Below are 25,571 nucleotides of genomic sequence, written 5' to 3' on the forward strand. Positions count from 1 at the left end.
AAAATCGCATTCGATTTTTTGCACAGCCCTAATTGAAACTGAAATATAAATAAATGATTTTTTTTAAAGCACATAACAAAATGACTATATCTTAAGCTAAAAATTAAAGTTTAACTGCAAAATTTAAAAAAATATATATATTTTTTGCTACTTAAATGTTTAATTTGAACTACTAAAATTACTAAAACTTAACCTAAAATAAAAATAACAACAACAAAAAACAAATTAAAGGTAAATAGAAAAGTAAAAAATAATACAAATGACAAAAGCACAAGACAAAATAACTAAAACTTTGCTAAAATGAAAATGAAAAAAAAAAATTATAGAAGATTTTTATAAATATTATTAATATTTTTATAGAATATATACTAAAATACCACTGGACTGACCTGAAGAGTAGCATCAGGGCCATAATGAAGGTTCTGAAGTTATTGTGTTCATTGATCGCACTATCTTCCTCCAGCGCCAAGTTCCCAAACAACTAGAGTCACAGAGAAAATATAAAACTACTGAACACATCACTGATCTCACAGATGTAAAATCTCAGCAACCTTATGCCATTTACCAATGTGTTGATGGATGCATATTTAGGTTAATTTTGCTTTATTTAGTTTTTCAAAAACCAACAGTGACCAACAGTCATTTCAAACAGAACAACTGTTACCTGCATTCCAATGATGGCATAGATGAAGAACAGAATTGCAATGAGCAGGCACACATACGGCAGAGCCTGTAAATAGTAAACAGAAAAAGCATGAAAGCAGGAAGAAATTAGGTAGAATTTTAAAGGTTGTCAAATTTTACACCTTGAAAAGGTTGACTGCATTGTCACGTTGCTTCTATAAAATTTACAAATCTGTAGGCATTTAGGTAAGACTTTTTGCACCTTAAATGATTGAACGAAGGTCCAAAGTAGAATGCGAATGGTCTCGCCCTGCCTCAAGAGCTTAATGAGACGTGCTGCTCGGAAGAGTCTCAGAAAACTCAGGTTTATGAAGTTATCCTAGGGAGATTAGATTGAGACATATGTAGCAATGGAGACAGAGGAGAATGTTCCCGAAGAAAAGAGTCCAAGAGAGACAGCATGTGAAAGAGAGAGTCAGTGTAAGAAAAAAAAGAAGATATATTAGAGAAAAAATCACAATCAGTTTACTCAATGATGATAAATCCATTTAAAAAAAATAAAATAATAAAATAATAATTTCTAGAGAAAGTGGGTCAATGTAATACATAAAAGTATAAAAACATTTTCTTTCTAAACGTATATAATACACAATGTACAAAATAAACTTAAAATGGGATTGAAACTAAAAAATTATAATAATGGCAAAAAGGACCAGATTAATTCAGGAGGGGCTCAATTAAAACAATCAATGTATTGTAACAGTCAACATCCAATCATATTTTAAATCATAAACCTTTTTTTTTTAATCAAATGCACTGATCTGTTGAGACAGGCAAGGCACAGAATGGAAGCAGCACTGTAATGTTTAGCAATACAGGCATATGGAGTAGAATGCAGACAACATTAGCCAGTGGGGATTGCATGTGTTTCGAAGTAATTCTCAATGGTCCAATCCACACATAGTTCATGCCAACTTTTAGAAGTGCTTGGCCCAAAACACAAAATTTCAATATGGTATTTTAAGCACATTTGACATAATCACTCTAAATAAACCCTGGTAAAATAAATAATAAATCTTCCCAACTGTGTGGACAGGATATTGAGGATCAATCCCCCATTCCAGCATACACATATTTCAATGAGTGAGCTGTAGCGCCCTCTTCCATACAGATGAGGAACTACAGTAGTACAGAACAGGCAGATGAATCAAGAAAAGATAAGGTAATGAAAGAAAAAGAGTCATCATGCAGCTTTTGCTAAAGTGCATGGCATTCAGTGATGACATGACAACGTCTGTGACTACCCGTGCAAAAACAAAAATAGTGCTCTCATTGGTCTATGGGTAACAAGGTAGATTAGAACTACAGATCGATAAGAGCAAGAGTCAGCTGTTGAACTTTATCTGAATCTCTTGTGATTACATTCAGAAACTCTGTTAATGTTGGTGAAGTTACTTTAATGTATTACATACAGTATTGGCCCTTGTATACATATATGTGCTTGTATTAGGGTGGGTGGTATGACCAAATGCATACATAAGTCATTTTAGATCATTCTAACAGTATATATACACAATACAGTAATTTTTTTTTTTTTTACCATTATACCACCTAGTCCTAGTGTTTTTAATTGCTTATAGAGTATATTAGCATTAACATAAGCAGTTGTCAAATTGTCAAGTGTCTTTGGGGTCATGGGTCATCATACTGGAAGCACATGCACTGAGGAAAGTGAGGAGGAAAAAGCGAGGCATTTTGGGTAATGGATGCATTAGAAGCCTAGAGAAAATTACAAACCAACCGCATTCTATGTGTTGTGGCAGTAGATGGATGCATACATGTATAGTGAGTGTGTGAGGGGATTGGATATGTATACATGAGATGGAAGATATGAGAGTTTCATAGTGCATTTTTTTGTTTGTTTTGGATTGGATGGGTTTATCGCCAACAAATCAGAGGAACAAAGAAAGCATGTAAAAAGATAAAACAGGAATAAGTCGTTATGGATACAGTCAACAGGCTGATTAATCACACACAGATATGGTGGGTACTGATTCACTAAGCAGGCTGTTCCAGTGGCCAAACTGAATATTACTTTACTTTGAATACATATATATATATATATATATATATATATATATATATATATATATATATATATATATATGTATGTATATGTATATATATATAAACCATATGTGCCATGTGGTTTAAAGAGCAAATGCATTTGTGCCCATTTGTGCGCTCAGGGGTGTGATGGTCTGAAAACGAGGGTGTGTTCAGAAGCATTGTTGGCGCGTTGCTATTTTGAGGAACTGAAAATAGACTACACATAGACCAACTCAAACCTGGTCTAAAGTCTGGCACAATGTTTTTTCTATGTTATTTAAAGACCACGTTAGAATAGGCAAATCCTGTAAACAGCAAATCCGTCATGGCACGAGCACAACTGGCTCTTAAAGGGAATGGGAGATGAGACTCTGTTTGGTTTATTGCATGTTACACCCAAAAAACACCCAATACTCATTAAGAGAATAGGGACAACCCATTTAGACCATGTGCCCGGGCATGCCGATGGTTTTCCCATCCTTAAACTAGCAAAAGTGGATTCGGACATGTCCTGAGTGCACCTGCACCGTCCGCTTTATACCATGCACTTAAAATCGTTAAAATAGGGCCCTCTGTATAAGGGAATGGTCTCTGATGTTCTCCAAACTCATAATGCATTATATGAGAAAACTCAGAGCTGCTATCTTGGGAAAAGGATGTTTCAATAATTGAGTGCCATTAATTGTGGCTGCAGTGAACTAGACAAAAACATTTATTTCATAATGAGACCCCCCCCCCCACCTTTAATTTTTTTACTTCAATGAAAGGTTAAAATATTTTGAATTTTTTGAATGAAGAATCAAAAGGATAAACAATGCAGATTTATTTTCACAGCTGCTTTTGCTCATATTTCCAAAAGGGTGCCAATATTAGTGTAGGGCACTATATATATATTAGTGTGCATCTCTCATAACTGAGGCCGATGTAGTGCACATCGCAATGCATAGCCAACGATATGATACATTAAAGATGCATATGAAGCAGCTACTAATGTGATGTAATACATTACGATGCAGTGCACTCCATTTTCAATTCGACTCAACACTATGCAATTCAATGCAATATGTTACAATGAAAAAAATATGATGCTATGCAATTCAATATGGTACAGATAGTTTGCTTTTATTTGGTGGAAATGCAGCTCTACCTCTGGCATGTTAATCTATATTCTATGTGGTCTCTGTAGTGTTCTGATAAGTGATATTCATATAGCAGCAGCGGAGATGAGAGAATGCCATTGTGAAACAGTTTAGAGAGGAGAAATCAATCTACTTATGAAATACTGGTCACAAATTATCGGTCACTTTCTAAATAAAGTATAGTGCATCTACTAATAATTATATATATATAATATATATATATATATATATATATATATATATATATATATATATAATGTTGAACTCGATTATAAAAAAAAGTAAAAAAACCAAATGAATGCTGCTTATAACTATAAATTAGAACTGATTATATAGTTTATATGGAAAGTTATATGGTATAACAATCCACATCATGTAACGTGTGACCACTGGGAGAGCCCAAAAACTTCAGTGTAACACATCAGAGTAAATTTTTACAGACAGAGCACCTAAAGGCACAGACAGGAGACGACACAAGCACAAATACATACTCAAACACTGACATTTACAAACACAAATCAGTACAAATACACACAACACTTAGCAATAGAATGAACACATGATGTGGAGGACTGAAAGGGTAAATATTCAAACAGACCGTCATTTTTAGCACATAACTTTTGGAACTGTTGCAATCAAACCTTCCTTATTAAACATCATATAAAATTCTGCAAAAGGATGATATGCAAAACACATGCTATACATGAAGTACTTAAGGATTTATGTGTGTGAGAACGAAACGTTTTACTGTCCCTAAAAAAGGGAAGTGATTGTAAGAGATGCATTTACCGGGATTATAATGCATATTTATTAACAAGCGGATATAGTCACATCTAGCGAATCAGTTCCAACATGAATCAAGATTCAATCTGTATTAGCTTTCTATACTTGTATAAAAGTGCACTTACCCAAAGCTCTGTCACTAAAATATCAGTGATGCTGCCGATAACGGAAACAAAATCAAAAATATTCCAAGCGTCTCGGAAATAATTCTGCAGAGAAACAAAAGGAGAGTGTGTGTTAACCAATCATCTCAGAGTTCTCGGGTAGATCACCCAATCCAGCACTGAAAAGACTATTAAAAATAGTTTAACCAATCAAATGGCTGTAACCATGGAGACAGGCAGACAAGTGCATTAGAAAGCTGTTTTTTTTTCTAAACCCGTTTTTCTAAATGGGTTAAAAGAAAAATCTCAGGTCTAAATAAGTAACAGGATGAATGAATTAATAATAGGTGATATCTTTAGGATGAGATTAGAAGGACTTACTCGGACACCAAATGCAATGATTTTCAGAACACACTCCATGAAGAACAGTATGGTGAACACTATATTCAGGTTCTTCAGGACTGCATCATACGTCGGAGGGGCCCCATGGTACTGGAAATGCACAAAGAAAAATCAGACCCTGACGGATGCACAAGGACATTACTGATGCCGAGGGAGGAAGAAGCTTGTACCTTCATCATAAGGACTATGGTGTTGAGCGCAATAAGAGACATGATACTGTACTCAAATGGAGGCGAGACCACAAACTGCCACATTCGGTATTGAAAGCTTTGCTTGTTCTGAGGCATGTGGCGAGTTAGAGGTTTGGCATTTATAGCAAAATCAATACAGGCTCTCTAGAAGACACAGAACAACAGAAAACAGTGAAAGAAGCATCCGGCATATCACGTTGCATGTTTGTCGCTGTGGAGAAAGAAGTGAAAACTGTAGACTTCCAAATATAAAAAAATGTGAGAGCACTAATAAGTTGCTTTTAACCCAGAATCACATTTTTAAGTGTTATGCACATGTATTTGAAAAGTCTCAGTTTTCTTATTCTATAATTATAATTCGTTATGTTTCTTCTCCAAAAAATTGTTGAACTATAACCATTTAAATGCTGGCTATCAATTTTTTTTAAATATATATATATATTTTTTTATAATTAATACTATCCATCTATCTTAGAGATATAAACCCTTAAAAGGAACAGATTTCCTAAAAATATATTATTCAATGATATGTATATATATAGCAGTCTACTAATTTCTAGATTTTGTGATAAAATTGACAATTTCACAAATTATACTTTCGATAATATCATAAAAGATTTATAAGATGCTGCCTTCCCTTTTGGTCAGAATTACTCTTGGTTTACTCATAGGAATACATTTGCAAGTACCTCGTTCTTTTCGAGGCTGTAGTCCTCCATCATCTTGTCTCCTTGCTCCTGGAAAGTGATGATGATGAGAGCTACAAAGATGTTTACGAAGAAGAAGGGGAAGACAACGAAGTACACCACGTAAAAGATGGACATTTCCATCCGGTACCCCGGGCTCGGGCCCTGGTCCTCATAGGTAGAGTCCACAGAGTGCTTCAACACCCTGAAAGAAAAGCGACAAGAAGAGGCGATGACATACAAGGAGAGATAAAAAGCCACCAGAGATGACACACAGGTGTATGTTTGTGAGCACATGTCAACTCACTGCGGCCATCCCTCTCCGGTGGACACAGTAAAGAGAGTAAGCAGGGCCCAAAGCACGTTGTCGTAGTGGAAATCGTACTTCTTCCACTCCCGCTTCTGCGATTTGACCTCGTTATCGCGCTCGTACACCAAATACTCGCCCCTGAAACACAAATACACATGCACAGTTCGGCAAAAAGACTTTTATTTCATAAGGATAGGCAAGTATACATGTATTATTGTGCACCATGTTGCCAAATTCACAATTTTTCATTGCACGTCATCTTTCCTTACCTGCAGTCACGGGCAAACTCTTTGGACTCGTCGGTGCAGTAGAAGAATCGTCCCTTAAAGAGCTGCACGGCCACCACAGCAAAGATGAACATGAACAGCATGTAGACAATGAGGATGTTCAACACGTTCTTCAGAGAGTTCACTACACAGTCAAACACAGCCTGGGTGAAAGAGACATGAAATTAGTATAGCACAAAACAAGATGGTTTGATATCATAGCTGTGTAGGTCTGTGTGTGGCTTTTACTTTTAGTTTGGGAAGACGTTTGATGGTCTTCAAGGGACGTAGTACCCTTAGAACCCTCAGAGATTTGATGACACTGATGTCTTTCCCCTTACTGCTCCCCCTGTGGATTGGAGACAAACAACAGGACATCAATACGCTATATGGTGAGACATAAACAGAGATATGAATTCTAGATTATAGCTTGGGTTTCCTTTTGCTCTTAATGTAGAAGATAGTTTCGATATCACCATGCAACAGTTAATACTGCAGTATTTATCATGTATTACATGTATTTGTTGTGGATTGTCTACTATCAAAAATCTTTGGTTTTTCTTCAAGCAAGTCTTCAAAGGCCTTCACAATTTCACACCCATTGTAGGTTTTCCGTCTACCTTCTGTAGGCATTCCAAAAGCATAACACATTCAAGTAAGTATGTCAGGGAAACTATCAGGCATTTTCCAGTGCAATGCCCAGCCAAACCTCTTTCTTTCTTTTGGGTTTTTAGCTGTGTTAGAGCAGACAGGGGAATGGAGGTCTGGGATATGGAGGCTGTTTGTGTTAATTGTAAGTAACATGACAAGACTGAGGGTTCATTAAGATGCAGAAGGTTAGCAGACTTGAGTCCAACTGTATCTTGTCCCCAGAAGAACTTGAGGAAGCTCAAACCAGGAGACAAAGACAAGTTACAAGGACATTTCATTGCATTCAAACCAATAAGGAAATAAAAAGAAAGAACTGTTGATAAACCTCCTGCCTCCAAAGCACATTTGGATTTTTTCAAGAAGATATTCAAGAAACTGGCCATTTTGAAGAACTTAATGTTTGGCATCACATTGGCCTAAGTCTGTCTACACTGGATGCATCAAAGTTACTTATCTCAAAATATTTACTAACATGGACCAATCAGGTAAAAGCATAGGACTAAAATAAAGTAATGCTTTATTTTCACAAAAAATAAATATGAATAATAAATAATAATAACAAAATGGCATTAAATAAATAACATGAAAAAAGATATGAAATAAAATAAATAAATAAAGGGTCAATAATTAGGTTATTTAAATAAAGTACAACAATTCCAAGGGTTATTTGAGAATTAAAAATAATAAAACAATTAATTAATTACATGAAAAAAATAATGCTGGATAAATAATTTTTGATAATGGGTTAATAATAAGATTATTTAAATATATAACTAATATGATTCATTATAAAAAAATGCAAGCGTCATTTCAGAATAAAAACATTTAAACAAAAAAGATAAATATATAAATATTGAGGTTAATAATGAGGCTTTTTAAATATACAGCTAATAGCATTAATGGTAAAAATGTAAATAAAGCTATTTTATTTTAGACAGAAGGTTGGAGTAGTAAACAAAAAAAAACGACTGTCAATGAAATCCACAACTGAAGCTTCTAGAGTAGACTACTCTACTTAATGATAGTCCAATTTCGCACCATAAAACACCCAGTGTAGACAGCGAATCTGTATTGACCTAGGATCAGTCTTGTGAATATGGCGGACTTATTTCTTTTTTTCTTTTCTTTTTATAGTATTTACACAGGTCCCAAACACAATCAGAGATACTTCAATCAAGCGGCCAAGACAGCTGTCTTTAACTATGAACTTCCAGGCAAGTCCCAGCTGAAGACTGGCCAGCTCATGGCAGATTGATTGAGTCGGAGCGTTGGAAAAGGTCCAGGTCACAGATAATCAATTACTCGCTCGGGACTGTGCTCAGAGAGAGGTGTGCAGTACAGTAAGCAGTGTGCAAAAGTGTGACCTCTTCTGTAACTCTGTGTTCAGTCATTTAGGTTCACAGATGGACCTGTTTGAACCAATGTAAGTCATGGAAGAATAAAACAAGCAGTGGAATGGAGAGAACCAGAGCAGATGAGCAAAGGAAGAATGGTTCGGGAAGGGAAAAAGAAAGAAAGAGAGAGAAGCCATCACGTGAGCTGGACGGTAGCCGTGCGACAATAAGGAGGGGAGACTTTACCCAGAGAGGCTCCTGTCGATCACCAAGGTGTAGACATAAGAGAGGATCAGAGACAGACACCGGAATAGAGAAAGAGACAGAAAAGAGAGGGATACACACACGGAGAGAAAAAGAGAAAGAGAGACAGAAAAAGAAACAAGATACCGGGAGTGGCTTGGCAGAGGAACAACATCAATATGAGAGACAGACAGACAGAGAAAAAAGACCAAACAAACAACAACAAACAAACAAACAAACAAAACGAAAACCCTCAGCGAATGATTAAAAGAGTTGAAAGCCCCATGTTCAGATATTAGGAAGCAAAGACCAAGTCAAATGAAATTCAAGATGCACTAAGCAGTGTTTCACACTTGTTAAATAACATTATTGCAAACTTGATCACAGCTGACAAATATGCTTGAATTTGTCTTCAAAAACAATTGCTTTTGTGTGATTTGTGTGATGTGATCTAATAGGTTACAATATTTAAACTTTGCTTAATGCGTCTTTAAATAATGTATTCAAAAATTCTATAGACATATATATATATATATATATATATATATATATATATATATATATATATATATATATATATATATATATATATATATATATTATAATTGACCATTGCTAAGCACTGCCTAATTGGTAACCCTTGTTCGCTCACACAAGCTTTACAAAACGTTCCATTGGAATGCATAAGACATTTCAGAAGCAGCATTTTTTGTGAACTGTGCAATAAAAACCAAAAAGATATAATCTATCCACATATTCTATTTTGCATATGTGATTAAAATTGCCTGTAAACTGTTGTTGTGTAACATGTTGGACAGTAGGGAGGGGCTTAGCAAAGTATCAGTTATTCTTAAAATCCAGACTCCTTAAAACGTTTAAAGGCTGATAAGAGTAAATAGTGTACAGATCTGAGATGAGAACATATCTATCAGTTTATTTCACAACCAAGCTCATTATCTGAGTAAAGATCAGCACTTACCACTGTAGTGTTATATAGTGAGTACTGGAACATCTGATTTCTGCTCTAGAAAGTTTTTAATTTGTTGCCTATGCACATTTTTAATCCGGGTGCAAGATTGTATTGTACACTGATATCAATATGCGCTGATATATATATATATATACACACACACACATACACACACACACACACACACACACACACACACACACACACACACACACACACACACACATACATGTTTGGGGTCGGTAAGATGTTTTAATGTTTTTGAAAGTCAAATATGTTCACCATTTATCTGATCAAAAATACACTTAAAACAGTAACATTATGAAATATTATTACAATTAAAAACTTTCTATAATATATTTAAAAAAATATATATAAATATTTCAAACTGCAAAATGCAAATGTTATTTTTCAATACAACTTTTTTGTACCAACATAAATGTCTTAAATGCCTCTTTTGACCAGTGTAATGCATCCTTCCTGAATAAAAGTATTATTTCTTTCATAATATATATATTTGTGTGTGTATGTGTGTGTGTGTGTGTGTACTTTAGACATTATTTTATACACAATATTATATACCCTGTTAAATGTATATAATTAAGATAAATAAAAACAAAACCTGTGCTGACCGGTTAATCAAATTTTGCTGCTTTATTAGTGAATAACTCATGCCAATTGCCACACACACACACACACACACACACCCGAGTCTCCTGCTCTTTTGGGTATTGACTCTGACTGCATCATTCTTATACACTAACCCTTGCCAGGTATTTGGCAGGTCTTATACTCTGGGCCTTTCCCCAATCAATGACTGATGATTCAAACTAGTCACACTTATAGATTAGGACAACCCACTACTGTAGGGGAGAATCCTCCCTCTCCCAGGCCAGCTCTCAATGCAGGGGGAGATTCTCGAAACTTCAGCCTTGAATCAGCACACTGTCCCTGCGTTCCATTCGGAAGAGCTCATCCCTATGCCCTAATCCCTTCAGAGGGTTTACCCTCTAGAGTGAGAGCTTTGAAGGGATGAAGGATGTAGGGGTAAAACATTTTTTTGGAACACACTTCTGCGTCATCTAAACAAGACGATCAAGGAGGCGCCTTCGCCAAACATTTTGTAAGCTGCTGATCCCCAGTTGGCTTTTTACGTTAAATATAATGTATATTCATATGTTATGTAATATGTATTTGTAATGTATATTGTGTTTATGTATTTGAAACATTTGAATGGACTAATAAAGGTAGCTGTAATGTATTTTTTTGAAGTACAAAGTCATTTTGACCATAATAGTGTGCCAAATCTAAAGTATAGATGAATACTATGCATACATTTATAGGTGAAGTCGAACTCTCTGATGCCAAACAACTTTCTGTGCAAAGGATCATGGGGGCCAAAGTGTCCATCCTTTTTAAGTTACCAGTTTTGAGTACTTCAGTTTGGAACGACCCTTTAATATGGCAGCCATGATTGTTTTTACTCTGAATTGCCCTTTGGAGGGCGATATATCCCGTTTGAAATGCACCATGTATCAGACACTTGAGCCGGAATGAAGGTGGAATCCATAACTGACTGCAATCAAAGACTATAGAATACCCAAGACATGTCACTCCTATAGTTTTGAATAGGGAAAAATGCAAACGCTCAATATTATTCCCGCTCAATTGCAGGAAGCCAAAGTCAACGCGTCACTGCAGCTGCTGTTAAAAGTCCCAGTAGCTTTAGAAACATGAGCTAGCTTGAAAAATACGCTTTTTATAATGCTATTTGATGAAAAGTAATAACATTTATGACACCGTTGTTGTCAGATTTCTTTGGTGATTTCAAATATGAAATTTAATCTTAAGGGTCATGAACAGTTTTGGAGAATTTGATGTTTCCCCATTCAATGAGATAGGAGGTGCACTTTCATGCCCGAGAGGCCTTTCAAAGATGGCCACCGAGTGACACTTGTCTTAAAAGGACATTGCTGCAATGTAGCCAAAATATCTGCCACACTGCAGTTGCCTCAAGGTGGCAGTGTGGGACAGTATTTGAGTAATTATCAAGCATACATACAGTCCCACACTTCTACAGCGGTTATGGGATTGCATGCTTCTCAGGTATTTGTATTAACTTCATTCTGAGAATGAAAGTGGCAAAAAACAATCATTTGTCGAGTCATTTTTTTTTTCTTTTGGGGAAACTGGAACACATGGGCAAGCCTTTTCTCCACCAAACCAAGGTATTCTGGGTCATCTGAGATGCTTGCTTGTTACGTGACCATGCCTTTACCCAGAATGCATCCATTTAGAAAGCATTAGGCAGTGGAGAGAATAACAATTGTTCACTCAAAAATAAATTCACCCTCATTCTGAATCAAACCTGCATACTGTTAGTTTTAGCATGGGACACAAAGTTAGACTTTTAAAAAATACACAAGTTTGAAACAATATGAGGGTGAGTAAATAATCACAGGAAATAATGAAAGGGTAAATCCTTTCATTTCGTGTGTGTGAGTGCAAGAAAGAGAATGAGTTAAACAACAACAGATAGGACAGAAGATGAACATCAAAAACACCACTTAATGAGGAGCAACTGTCAACCTGGAGTCCTCTTTCTTTTTTTCCTTAAGCTATCCTTCTGTATCTCTTGTTCTCTCTATCTCTCCACATCTCTTGTTGTCTCTCTTTTTCACTTACTTTTTAGACTCTACAAATGGAGGCCCAAATGATATACAGCTTGACAGCTGGAGTCTGTCCAAGGAAGCTTAGTGCTGATAGAGGGAGAGGAGAGGAGAGGAAAGAGGAGGAAAGGAAAGATGAAGGGGATAGGATGGGGAAGAATTGTTTTTAGGAATGAGAATAGGAAGAGACAAAGGACACAAACAGATTTGATAGGGTGGAGAGGCTTCATTTAGATTAGGGTCAGGGGCGAGGGATGAAATTGGGTGTTGCTTGTGGAGTGATTTTTAACTCAAAGCAGGGTTTAAACCTATCATGCCATGTGATAGGTTTCACTATGGGCATTCAGCTAACACACAGTCATTCATATCAGCATACAGTGTGCCTTCTTTTGACAAATATTTCAACAAAACAGAAACAAATGTTTAACTTAAAATAAAAAAATATATAAAAATGGTGTTTAAAAAATTAAATTTTATTTTAATCAATTATATTGATATAAATAAAATAAAATACCATTTAAAAAGTTTCAAATGTTTTTGAAAGAAATCTATTAAACTCAGCATGCCTGCAATTATTTGATCAAATACAGTTTAAAATAAACCTGATAAATCCTTTCCAGCGTTCTTTGAGGAAGAAAAGGTTCAAATGAGCAGAATTTATTTGAAAAAGAAATGTTTTGTAATATTATAAATGTCTTTAATGCAATTTTGATACATTTAATGCTTTCCTGCTAAATAAAAATATAAATTTCTTGAAAAAAAAAACAAAACAAAAAAACACTGATCTCAAACTTTTGAACAGTAATGTATATATTAATACATTGTTTAGAAATACATCAATTAGACTCAAATATTAAATTTGAAGCCACTATATGCATGCTGATAGTTTAACTGATATAAATAATCATGTCCACCTTCCTCAGTCTCAGATTTGTATTTTCTGTTGATGGCAATTTTGCTTTTAAAGGAGTTTGGATTAAAAAAAAATTCCACAAAATAATATCAGTATATATTCTAAATCCATTTAGAGGTGTGAGGACACTTTTAATTCAACAAAGACTAGTGTTATGTCATTTAAGTCACTCTGCAATCCCCACATAATCTTACACACACACAGTATGAAAAGCATGTCTTGTATACACATATTAGTAGTAGTCTGGCCTATGGGACTGAGGAGGATGTACACATACTAGATAATAATTTGCTTACAAGAAAAATTAAAAGGGACTACACAAAAGTAAAAATCATTCCACGCTCAGAGCCCCATCAGCAGTGTTTACTCATTCTCCTTTCTTAGTGACTAGCTGATATTCCCGCTGTAGGGTTCAGCTGAATTCTTAAAACATCCTCTTTATATCCCCAGGCCGTGCAAAGGAAAAAAACTAGAGTACCTGTGGCAGGATGGGCTCTCGCTGATCCAGACATGGAAACCGCCTGGGCACTAAAGGGCTACAGGTGCCTGGAGACCCCTCACCCCCACAGGGCCCCAAAGGGCTCAAAAATACCCTTTTCAGCAGAGCAAAAATGTGAGGGGACAGGGAATAGTCGGTTGGAGGAGTAATGATGAATGGAAAAGAGCCCTGATACTCAAAAACAATGAAACATTTAGATTATTTAAACTATTCTGTAGATTCCATGTCAGTGTAAGTAAAATGTAAAAAAAAAAAAAAAAAAAAAAAAAAAAAAATCAACTTTAACATTCTACTGAATACGAAATAAACAAATGTATTAGTAAATATTAGATACGATTTATTTAATAGCAATTTATACAAATATTTTTTAGATCATGTTGTATGTCATGGAATTTCTAACAAATTATTCAATTGATTTATTAGGAAATGTAGATTATATTCATTTGGAAGTAAAGCATTTTTTTCAATTTCATGTTATGGTTCAAGTAATATTGTGTTACATATTTCACCTAAATGTCCATTTGGGAAATAAAAATAGACACAAATAAAAAAATTATTCACATATAAAATGAATGTGCGATAAAATACATGTCGACGTTATTCGTCACATAATTTGGCCTCGGAAGAATTTGATATGAAATGTTTGAGCTCGTATTGAAATCGCTAATTGTGGTGTTTTAGGAAAACTAAGCGCAGATTGCAACAATGTTAAGATCTCTTCTGAAACTGACGTGCGAGATTACTGGGGTCTTTTAGCCTTAAATCTGAGATCGGAGCTAAATTCTACATTTTCTCTCCCATTTCTACCTCGTAAAAACAACATATATATGACTAAGAACACATTTGAGCTTTTGTAGGTTTTGACTGGAATTGTTTCAGAGAAATAAATATTAAACTATTGATGGAAGTCAAGGTTAAAGAATGAACGGAAAGGTGTTTTGACAAACTGTTTAGCATGAAGAGGAAGGACTGTGTGTGACATGAGATAGAAGTTGAATAGTGAGAGATGAAATATGCACAGAAGTTTGTGTGCATCGCATAGTGCTAATGGCAGGAGTTGGATGGGAAAGAAATAGAGGCATTATCAAGAAGGGAGCTGATTGGTCAGAGAGAGAATAGAGTGGTTGTTCCTGACAGAAAGTTTGATGTGTGTGTGAGTGTGTGTACCATGAGAAAAGCCTTTATCTTTGTGTCTGATTGAGTGAGACAGAATGCAAAGTGACAAAAAAATTGAGATAGAGAGCTCAAAAGAAGAGAACAGTGCTGACAGGAGATGAAAAAAGGAAAAGACCAAGAGAGAAAGGGGCAGAGAGTACTGACGAGGCTCCAGGGTGGCAGTGGGGCAACAGGGGGGTGGAAGAGAAGATAAGGGGCAGCAGGCAGCACTTAGGGGAAGGAAATGGTTGGGTAAAAGGGAACTTACGTGAAGGCAAAGGCTACCAGGGCACCACTAACCACTACAAAGTCCAGAAAGTTCCATAGGTCACGAAAATATGAGCCCTCGTGCAAAACCATGCCTAACACCACCATCTGAAAAACAGAGCAGAGGATTCAAACAAATAGATACAATGATAGCAATAGCACAAGTCCATTCACACACACTTTACCTTGATGAGCATCTCAAAGGTGAAGACCCCCGTGAAGACGTAGTCAAAGTAACGCAATACCTGGAAAAAAAGAAGCAAATGTATAATCTATATGAGAACAAATCCATGTTATCCTGTGAGTTTTTGTCCTTATTAGCTGTTGGGACCAGCTGTTTGTTGCTTGAGTATAAATATTTATTAGTAAAAGCAGATTAGATTTATTTAAAAGTTTCACCATTAAAATTACTTCTAGAAAGCTTAATTAGGTCACAAGTAATATTCAGAACATTAGTCTTACGTTGTTTCGAGGTGATTCCGGCCACACCGGATCTTCCGCAGCTAAAGCAATGCTGCTCATAGCGATGACTGACAGAATACACATCTCGAAATAACGTAGCGTCAGGATGTAATGACAACATCTTCGGAACCTGAAAACTCACATTGGTTAAGATCAATAAATTTACTTTGCACACATGCGCTTACACATATTAACACACACTTACGGGTTGGTTGTGGATAGGATGAAACAGGAACTGAACGGGGGAATGGGTTTGGGGCCATCTTCATCGCCACCATCGTCTTCCTCCTCTTCTTTCTTCTCTCCTCCTTTAGCTGGCTCGGTGTTGGCATTCTTGTTCACTGCACAATGAAGGGAATGTGGGATGAAGGACGTGTACAGAAATCCACAAACATAATCAAATATTAAACAGCACAAAATTTGCTTTTACTAGCACACGTATTGTAAATGCATCTTACTCAATGACACAGCTGAACGGATCTGTGATGTTGAATTCTGTATAAAAACGGTGGTTTGGTTTTTTTTTTTATTTGGTTTTCCTTATAATACTTGCATTTTAAAAGTTTTTTTAAATGCAGTTATTATATTAATGTATACTTTTCAATTGTTTTATATTTAAATAACATTGTTTTCTAAAATTAATTGTTTTCAGTTAATTTAAAAATTTTTGTTTTTATTCTCCAATTCCATATGACACATTTTACCGCATTTTAATCCAATTTCTCTCCCCAAATCAATGCAAAGAAAAAAAAGTGAACAAAAGGCATGCAGATAGGCCTAAAATTCACCAAAAAAAAAACTAAAATGTATTCATCCTCATGATGTAATAAATCTGTTTGGCTTTCTTTCTTCTGCAGAACATACAAAAAAGATACAAGTAACAATGTTGAAATAGAATGAAATAGAAAGAGATCCAAAAACTGGATTATTGGCTTTTATTGTATTAAAAAGATTTTTTTTTTTTCATTTTTAGGAGAACAGTCCCTTCCCTTTAAATGCTCCTTGAATTTTCTGTAATCACACATGCACATGCTCGTCCCTCACCTTGTAACTTGGCGTTGAATGAGGGGTAAATCGGAGGCATATCTATGGCAGTGTGGTCAAGTTTACTGGGGGTTTTGCTGCAGTCTGTCAGTATAAGACTGCTGTCATGGAAATCTGGTCCACGCAGGTTCAGCAGGTTATTGGCCTGCTCTGGGTCACAGTAGGGGTCGTAAAAGTCAGGGTCAGGGTCGTGGATGGCCATCTTGCTGCTATTGCGCAGGTTGTCCAGATCTTCACTGTACTGGCTCTCTGCATGAGGAAGACCTGGCTGAACTGGACGAGCCATTGATAAGCTACTCTCTCTAAAAAAAAAAAAAATGTGAGAGACAAGATGTCAACAGCTGAAACAACATGAACAGTCTGCTCTATCTATTGCATATATACTGTTTTTATAGTTTTTATTAATATTTTGTTTTTATTTAAATTTTATTTTTAGTTATTTTAGCACATCAACTATAACTTGGCAAATAACTGAAATAACATGGCGTTAGCATCTTTTTTGTATGGTTTTAGCTTCAGCTAATGATGACAATCCTGATTCTGAGAAAGTTCAGATCAGAAAGTTTAAGGAAATTAATGTAACATTATTAATGTTGAAATATTATTTGACCGATTCATTAAGATAATTCACGGTAGATTCGCTGATCAAATAAATGAATCATCAATTCACCACAATTCTTCAAGTCCCTGCACAGTTTTGAAGAAACACCGAGCACTCACTTTCTAGCTCTGTGCTGTCGACTCCGTTCTCTATCCCTCCTTCCATCTCCATCCCCATGGTTTCCATGGCGATGCCTCCTCTGCCTCTTCTCTTGTTCCTCCTCCCCTTCTTCTACTGTCTCTGTCCCTCTGCTGTGGTGTTCTCTGTGTTTTCTCCCTCCATCTTCATCCCTCCTTCGGTGCTGGTGGTGTCGGGGTCGCCTGTGCTCCCCTGCGCCCTCCATGTCCTCGTCTCCTCTCTGGGCACAATCACAGCCTGCCTCCCCCAGCTCTGGCTGGTGCAGGGACTGGCGGCTGGAGTGGTGGTGACGGTGATGGTGATGATGATGACTGTGATGGTGGTGGTATCGGGACTGGTGCTGCAGGTATTCTTCACCCCGCTGCTGGTTTAGCTCCTGGGGGTTTGGTTCACCCGGTCGGGGCTTGTTGGTATTGTTGTTGCGGTTCTCCTGAGGATTAACTACTAGTGGACGGTCCAAGTGTGTCTTCATGTCAGGACGGTTGCGGTAATTCAACTAGAAACACAAAAAACAGACTTGATCAATACATCTAGGCTTAAAGCTGTGACATACATTTAACAATAAAAAAAAAAAAATTACTTTCCCAAGAAAAAGAGCAGTGAACAGGAAATCAAAGATGACCCCATTTGCATTTTGCATTTGCATTTTTTTTTTGTAAACTAGGAAGAGCCCCAATATATTAATTCTGGTTGATATGAAATAATCATATACACCTAATGTTAAAATTCTATTAAAAATAGAATTAAAATAAAGAACTAAAGTGTGGGACTTGATTGATGTTTAAAGAGTTATTATGAGCGAAATCCACGGAAATGATCTTACATGCGCTGACACATCTGAAGCATGCGCACAAAGCCTCTCAGATATACACATACACACAGAATTACAGTATTTCAGAATATCTGTCTTGGCAAGTATTCACGCAATCATTTTCTATTATGTCTTGAACATTTGGTTAACTGTTGGGGAAAAACATCTGATGCGTAACATTATATAAGATCCATGCATTACAGTATACCTTAATACATAGGCCGTCTGTCTCAATGCTAATTTAACGATAAGAGAAAAGAGGGAATCACAGTGCTCTTGATTGAACTACTTTATTTGTAATGGATACACTAAAGACTATGCAGTGAATTTTACATTTGATTATTTGTTTCTCTTACTTGAATGATTTGCTTTAGATGTAAAATGAAGAAAGTAAAGCACTGTTAATTTAAGCTGTTTCTTTCTTTTATTTTTCTACTGTTTATTTGTTCTACGGTTTATTTGAACATATATATTTCCTATGGATTTTTAAGTGCTGAATTTGGAGGTATTACCAGAGATTTTAAGGTATGGTTGCTAGATGATTTTGTTTAGGAACTTTCAGAAAACTTTAACTAGATTATTTCCAAAACTGACTTTGCTGACTATAAACTTCAAACAGGTGTACAGTTGCTCAGTCATGTTTCATACATCATACATTATCAAGGTTTTTTTTTTTTTTTTTTTGATAGAGAATGTGAAAATATCAATACCTCATTTTGCTCATTGTGACTCATTTTGTCAGCACGGGTCACATACATCACTTCTATATCACTAATGATCAATGAAATGCAATAATGCTGAATAAAAGTATTATTTTCTAACTTTCAGAAAAGAAAACAGACCTCACATGAAATTTGACAATTAAATGATAATTTTGTACCTTGTAGTTTTTTGTCTAAAGTTTAATTTTGTTGATTCTTATTGTTAATTTGACAGTTTTTGTAAAATAGCGCCCTACACAGGAAATCGTCACTCTCAATTTGTGATCTAGGATTTGTCTCTGACCTTCCAGTGATCTTCTGCATCAAGTTCATTGTAAAGCGCCTCTCTGCTGGTCATCAGGTTCTGTCTGCGGATCTCATTTGTGCGCTGCTCCCACACTGTCTTGGAACCTTTTGAGTTCTTCTGCTGCTCTTTACTACAGAAATACAGAAACAGAAAACTATTTCAACCCAGGGAGGAAGAAAAGCCTGTTTTTCCCCCCTAAAGCACCTATGAGCGATGACCCAGAGTGAAAGAAATGAAAGTGTCCCTTAGTCCCCAACGAGAGAACATGGATGTGGCTCATGAATTCTGCTAAGGGAGTGATAACATACTAAACAATAGCACTGAATCATATTCAGACAGACAGACAGATCGAAAAAGGCAGAGATGGATCGAAACCAAACAGTAAAACAAGCAGCCCTGTGCCTGCAGTAATGCTGTGGAAGAGACAGTGTGTGTCATCACAGCCAATGATACCCCAGCCTCAGTGTTACAACACAAAACTGCAGCTACAGCAGCTGGAAACATAAAAACACCCATACAAAAAACGTGTATAAGGTGGAAAGCAAAAGAAAAAGGGATACACAATGAAAAAAATAAGTAAATGAATAAATACCAGTCCAGTAAACTGTCTGTGGCATCGATACGTTCAGATTTTACTGTAACTCTGAGGAGAGGGGGTGAAACAAGGAACATAAAAACAACGCTGCCACAACTATCACAGGAAAATAAGTGACAAAGTGAACAGGCTACACAGTGACTTGCTTGATCAGTCAAATAAGTTTAGGGAAAACCTGGCACAAACCGGCAATTCTGCTTTTCAAAACCAGCTTCCAGGGTGAAATATCTGACTTCTTAAACCTACTTGCTGCCAGAAAAAACTAATTGTAGGTTTGTGCCAAATAATCCTAAAACTTATAAGACTAACCATGATTTACTGTCTAATCAAAAAGGATTTATGGACTAAACATCAATGTCCGGTAACACTTTATAATAACTTTCATTAATAAATAATTAACAACATTAACATCATTAGTTAATATATATTCACATAGCAAGAAATGCAAGATAATATGTTTACTACTGTACTTGTAATTAAGCCCCTTTTACACAGTAATACCAGTAATTTGCCGTAAAATTACCAGAATGACTTTACCGGTAAATACAAAAATGCACTGTTTACACAAGCAAAGACATTTTGGCTTTTTACCCGTAAAGTACCATTCACATACCTGTTTCAAAATACTGGGAAATTCTGTTACATCATTAATCAGAAATGACCTATTAATGGCTGCGTCTCCCGGTGTTGTGTTTGTAAAGTGTTTTTGTTAGTGCTTTCATTTTTGAGTGAAATGTTCACATTCATGCAGCTGCTTTTGGCCCAGAGTCATCATCATTAGTACCTTTATGAGCACTCATCTAGATGACAAAATGTGTCCCTAATGTCCTGAATTCACCCTATTTACGCATCTTTACAAATCATTTATTAAAGGGGGGGTGAAATGCTCGTTTTCACTCAATATCCTGTTAATCTTGAGTACCTATAGAGTAGTACTGCATCCTTCATAACTCCAAAAAGTATTCAGTTTTATTATATTCATAAGAGAAAGATAGTCTTTACCGATTTTTCCCGGAAAAACACGAGCGCCTGGAGGCGTGACGTGTGGGCGGAGCTAAAGAATCACGAGCGCCAGTAGGCTTTTGCGTTGAGAGCGTTTGGAAGCTGTGACAGTTGTGAAGGCTGAAACTGAACGAGAGCAGCAGCAACGACGACTCGCTCCGAGCGGGGCTCGAACCCGGGTCTCCGATCGGAGGCGGACGCACTAACAAGGAGGCAGAGATATTTTAAGAAGTTTTACTCATCGCCTGCGGTTCCAACACACGATCATGACCCTTTTTCGTTGGGTTTGCATCATCCTTAAGAAATAAACGATACGCAAATCCGTCGTCAAACTTGGCTTTGTTTGTAAAATAAGCATTTTAGAAATGCAGGGAACAAACACAAACACTTGCACAACTCCGTTGATGCTCTGTAAAAATAAACTCCATTCACTGGTCCCTTAATGCTGTTTTTTCTTTGGTAATCTGTGCAGGGTTGTCTTGCCCTGGCAACCAAAAACACACTTCTTTTGTGACATTTCGCGACGCTCTCGCTCTGATCAGTGAATGTCTTTTGTGCTCTCAGTGCTGTGCTATACGGGAGCGCGCGCTCTTCCGGCAGACGTGCCCTTAGCACCCATATAAGGAAATTCCGCTCCATCTAACGTCACACAGAGCCATACTCGAAAAAAACTTTCCGAAACTTGTGACAAACCGGAAGGAGAATTTTTGGAACAGAAATACTCCTTCAAACGTACAACTTAATTTTTGAAACTTTGTCCATGTTTAGCATGGGAATCCAACTCTTTAACAGTGTAAAAAACTCAGTATGCATGAAATAGCATTTCACCCTTTAAACATTTGTTCATGTTTTTGCAATACCCAATCTAAAGTAAAAAAAAACTATTCATCATTTATTTTCTAATCTTTTATGATCTTTATGGACATTAGACTTTTAACTGTTAGTTAAGTTTATCTAAGTTCATAGTTTCTAAATGCTTGCTAAAGACATCATGCATTACATTGTAATTTGGATGAAAAATGTTTTTATTGCCTCAACACTTATTAGTGTACTACTGTGTGCAATTAAACAGGATATTCCTTGAATCATACATCAATAGGAGAAAATAAATAATTTATCATTTATTGAATCAATCTAATAAAAAATTAATGAACTGTATTCCCTTTTAGGAATCAAATTGACCCCTGTACACCGTTGACCCCTTAACCAACCCTTAACCCTACCCATAACACCAAAAATGTCCCTTACCTCACCCATACCTCACACCAATAGCAGTGAAAGTGTTGTACATAAAAAATTGTAGATTTTCAAGATGTGCATGATCATATGAATTAAAAGTTTAATGACTTTAATGATTTGTAAGCATTTTAATTTACATTAAATAAGAATCTGTTAATCATTAGGTAATGTTTCATAAGTTTAATAGAAACATTAACAAGCAAATTATGTCAAGTTTTCAGATATTTGAATATATATTAACGAATGATCTATTGCGCATTATACAAAGTATAATATTTTCTAATGATTTATTAATGAAAGTTATTATAAAATATCTATATATGTGGATTATTCAGATTTTACTGGATTTTATGTTGTGCAATTTATAATAGACTTGACCAGTTGTATTAATTGAGAGATTAATTTGTGAAAGAATAATTATGTTTTATTTTTATTGCATAATTTTATTGCAGTCATATTACTTGCAGTTTGTCTGAGTCGTGCAATAATTTGAATGGTGAGCTTTTAAATGGGTGGTTTAGGTGCATCACAAGAGATTCAGACTTTTCAAATCTCGAAATGGTTTTATGATGCACAGTTAATTTAAACACAGTTATGTCTTAAGATGGATCATATGGATTAAGGAACTTGAATTTGTGTATCAAAAATCCGCTGCAAAATTAATTGAATTGCTAATTACAGTACTCTTGACATTGAACAATTGGAAGCCTGTAAAATTCTAGAAATTGTGAATTTTTTTTGGAATAGCATAAATTTTTTGATTTATGTATTAGACCTTTTATGTCATTTTGCTGACTAGGCTGTTTCTTTGATCTTAAATATATGATGTCATTGCATTGCTGTCTCTCCAGCCAGCCAATCACTGCACTGCTGATCATGGTTTCCAGTAATGATAGTAGACAGTAGATAGTAATTTGGCTTCAAAACCAAAAATTATTTGCCCTTCATGACATCTGTGAGGGGGTGAATTTTTTAACTCATCCGTTTAAATTTTACTAAGCATTAAAGTTCTACATAATTAAGGGCCGCTGCTGACAATGCCTTCGAGCAAGGTGGGTGTTGCTTTAGCAACCAGCTCCCGCCTTTTTGCCCATTTTCAATGATCCGGGAGTGAAGCGCTGCCAAGATGGCGACGGCCCGCTCAGCCCACTCTGAGCTTCAAAAGTGCTCTTCAGAAAACTACGGGTGACATCACAAACACTACATCCATGTTTTTATACAGTCTATATAAAAAAAAAACACAATCACATACATTTTCATGATAATTTGATGGTACTTTTTGGTCTTTTTTGGGGTATGCTTGTTTGCTGTCTGCTTTACAAATGTAGGGAATGAGCTTCTTAGTTCAGCAAAATATCTATTTTTGCATTCTTTGCAAGAAAATAAAGTCATATGGATCTGGAACAACAAAGTCTGTTGTTTTAAATTTTGAGTGAACAGAACTGAAAATGATACTAAGGGTGTTACAAACTGTATGATCAGGCAGGTTTAAGTAAGTCTGCTGAAAAGTGAATTAGAGTGGATTTACTCAAATACGATGATAAAGTTAAGCTGACAGCTAAGCTAGGCAAAAAGCATTTAAACCAGCTACAGTACCAGATCAAATTCATGCGACATAAGGCATGGCCTCTTACTGTAATAAAGTTAAAGTGTGAACTATAACATGTCTGTTTCTGACATTAATGTGCTCGTTTTCATATATATACATATTCATTGTTTTTAACGTGTCCCAGAGTGTCAGAGGTGTCTTTTAAGAATTTCACCTTTTGATCATGAATATTAATGAAAACTGGTTATGGCTTCATTGCTAGGGTTTGTGGGGTTTTGAAAAAGCTATTGCTTTTGGGCATTAGCAAAAATAAATAAATAAATAATTAAACAATAGTAATTGTTTGGTGATGCTTTGCTAGTGGCACAAAAGTGTAAAGGTAAAGATGATGATTGCTAGCATGTAGAGTAACTCACACAGCTATAGACAGGTTGGCAGCAGACATCGGGCTCACTTCCGCCACTTCTTTCGCTTTCTGGAGAGCAATCTTTTGTGTTGTGGCCTCCTCTTCTTCTTGTTCATCCTAGAAAATCCCAAAAAATACAGCAGCAACAGCCGCAAACAATTGTTGGGCAATAATTTTTTTTTTTGCATGAAATTGACATGAATGGTGTATCTGAGACAGAGAAACTGTGTTTAACCTTAGTTAGTTCCTGAGCGTTGGCCAAGTTGTCCACAGCGATAGCCAAGAATACATTCAGTAGTGTGTCTGAGAGGTTAGAGTTAAGAAACAACTTTACAAAGACAAGGCTTGTGTTTTATTATGTGCGTCTTAGATCCTGTTACCACGACACAAGAGTGCTAAATATACATATCTGGAACTCTCAAATCATATTCAAAATTAGTCAAAAATGAATAGCAAGTATATTTGAAAGAAATAACATATTGATATTTCCCTTATATCCCTTATATATTTTGACATTTGATCATATATTGATTATGTGATTCTTTGGGGTTAAGAAGGATACAGTTGCCAAAGAGTGTTAGGACAATGAAGAATACGGAGAAGATCATTCCTTTGTCCACCCCTCCCTGAGACTTAATCCCGTCATACATCACTACATTCCAATCCTCTCCGGTTAGAATCTGAGAAATGCACATAAAACAGAACTCCATGCATATATGATCCGCACACACATAAGCTAGTTTAAGTAGAATGAGCTATTTTCTTTATCTCTACATGATCTATTGTCAAACATAACCAGTCTACCTGAAACACTGTCATAATGGCAGCAGGGAACGTATCAAAGTTTGTGGGAGGAGTGCCTTGCTCAAAGTTAAACCTGGCAAAAAAGAAAACATCAAATTGTGTTGTTATGCATTGTGATTGGTCATGTGATCTAACTGAGAAGTTGAATAAAGTGTTGGCAGCAGGATGTAAATCTATACTGACTGTCCACCGAACAGCTGCATCCCGAGAAGAGCAAAGACCACGATGAAGAGGAAGAGAAGGAAAAGTAAACTGATAATGGACTTCATGGAGTTCAGAAGCGACACTACCAGATTACGCAAAGATGCCCAGTATCTAAAATTAAAAGAGAGTAAGAAATCTAGTATTAAAAATAGTTAAGAAACAATGGCATTTTTATACAAATAGTTCACAAAAAAATGAAAATTTAGAACATATTTCTCAGATTTGTAGAAGTCTTTTCTTCACAAAATCTATTGTGTTGCTTTAGAAGACATAAAATATAGTTATGCAAAAGTTTCATAAAATACTGGTTCTGTACTTTCGTGATCCTTTTTTGTTATTTTTAGAACAATACAGCCCCAGTCTCAATTAACTTTCTCTATAAGGAAAAGAACA

General features: G+C 35.9%; 1 protein-coding gene across 11 annotated transcripts in view; it reads right to left on the reverse strand.

The window, feature by feature from the left end:
• Positions 1-25,571, reverse strand: part of cacna1ab (calcium channel, voltage-dependent, P/Q type, alpha 1A subunit, b) — a 105,854-nt gene that overhangs the window by 28,580 nt on the left and 51,703 nt on the right. For 8 of the 11 annotated variants that reach the window (XM_052609529.1, XM_052609526.1, XM_052609528.1 and 5 more), the window contains 23 exons: positions 25,158-25,289; positions 24,975-25,047; positions 24,733-24,850; positions 24,406-24,473; positions 24,181-24,287; positions 19,972-20,022; positions 19,377-19,509; positions 17,542-18,056; positions 16,822-17,123; positions 15,983-16,118; positions 15,778-15,907; positions 15,501-15,560; positions 15,317-15,423; positions 6,864-6,963; positions 6,618-6,778; positions 6,346-6,486; positions 6,042-6,243; positions 5,332-5,496; positions 5,141-5,251; positions 4,781-4,864; positions 887-1,003; positions 665-730; positions 390-481 (listed from right to left, as the gene is read on the reverse strand). In XM_052609529.1, coding sequence (XP_052465489.1) covers positions 390-481; positions 665-730; positions 887-1,003; positions 4,781-4,864; positions 5,141-5,251; positions 5,332-5,496; positions 6,042-6,243; positions 6,346-6,486; positions 6,618-6,778; positions 6,864-6,963; positions 15,317-15,423; positions 15,501-15,560; positions 15,778-15,907; positions 15,983-16,118; positions 16,822-17,123; positions 17,542-18,056; positions 19,377-19,509; positions 19,972-20,022; positions 24,181-24,287; positions 24,406-24,473; positions 24,733-24,850; positions 24,975-25,047; positions 25,158-25,289 — 3,171 coding nt within the window. The remainder of the gene's footprint in view (positions 1-389; positions 482-664; positions 731-886; positions 1,004-4,780; positions 4,865-5,140; positions 5,252-5,331; positions 5,497-6,041; positions 6,244-6,345; positions 6,487-6,617; positions 6,779-6,863; positions 6,964-15,316; positions 15,424-15,500; positions 15,561-15,777; positions 15,908-15,982; positions 16,119-16,821; positions 17,124-17,541; positions 18,057-19,376; positions 19,510-19,971; positions 20,023-24,180; positions 24,288-24,405; positions 24,474-24,732; positions 24,851-24,974; positions 25,048-25,157; positions 25,290-25,571) is intronic. The other 3 variants (XM_052609530.1, XM_052609535.1, XM_052609533.1) reach the window with 1 other exon arrangement.

Source organism: Carassius gibelio, chromosome A11 (assembly GCF_023724105.1).
Source record: "Carassius gibelio isolate Cgi1373 ecotype wild population from Czech Republic chromosome A11, carGib1.2-hapl.c, whole genome shotgun sequence".
Taxonomy (NCBI): Eukaryota; Metazoa; Chordata; class Actinopteri; order Cypriniformes; family Cyprinidae; genus Carassius; species Carassius gibelio.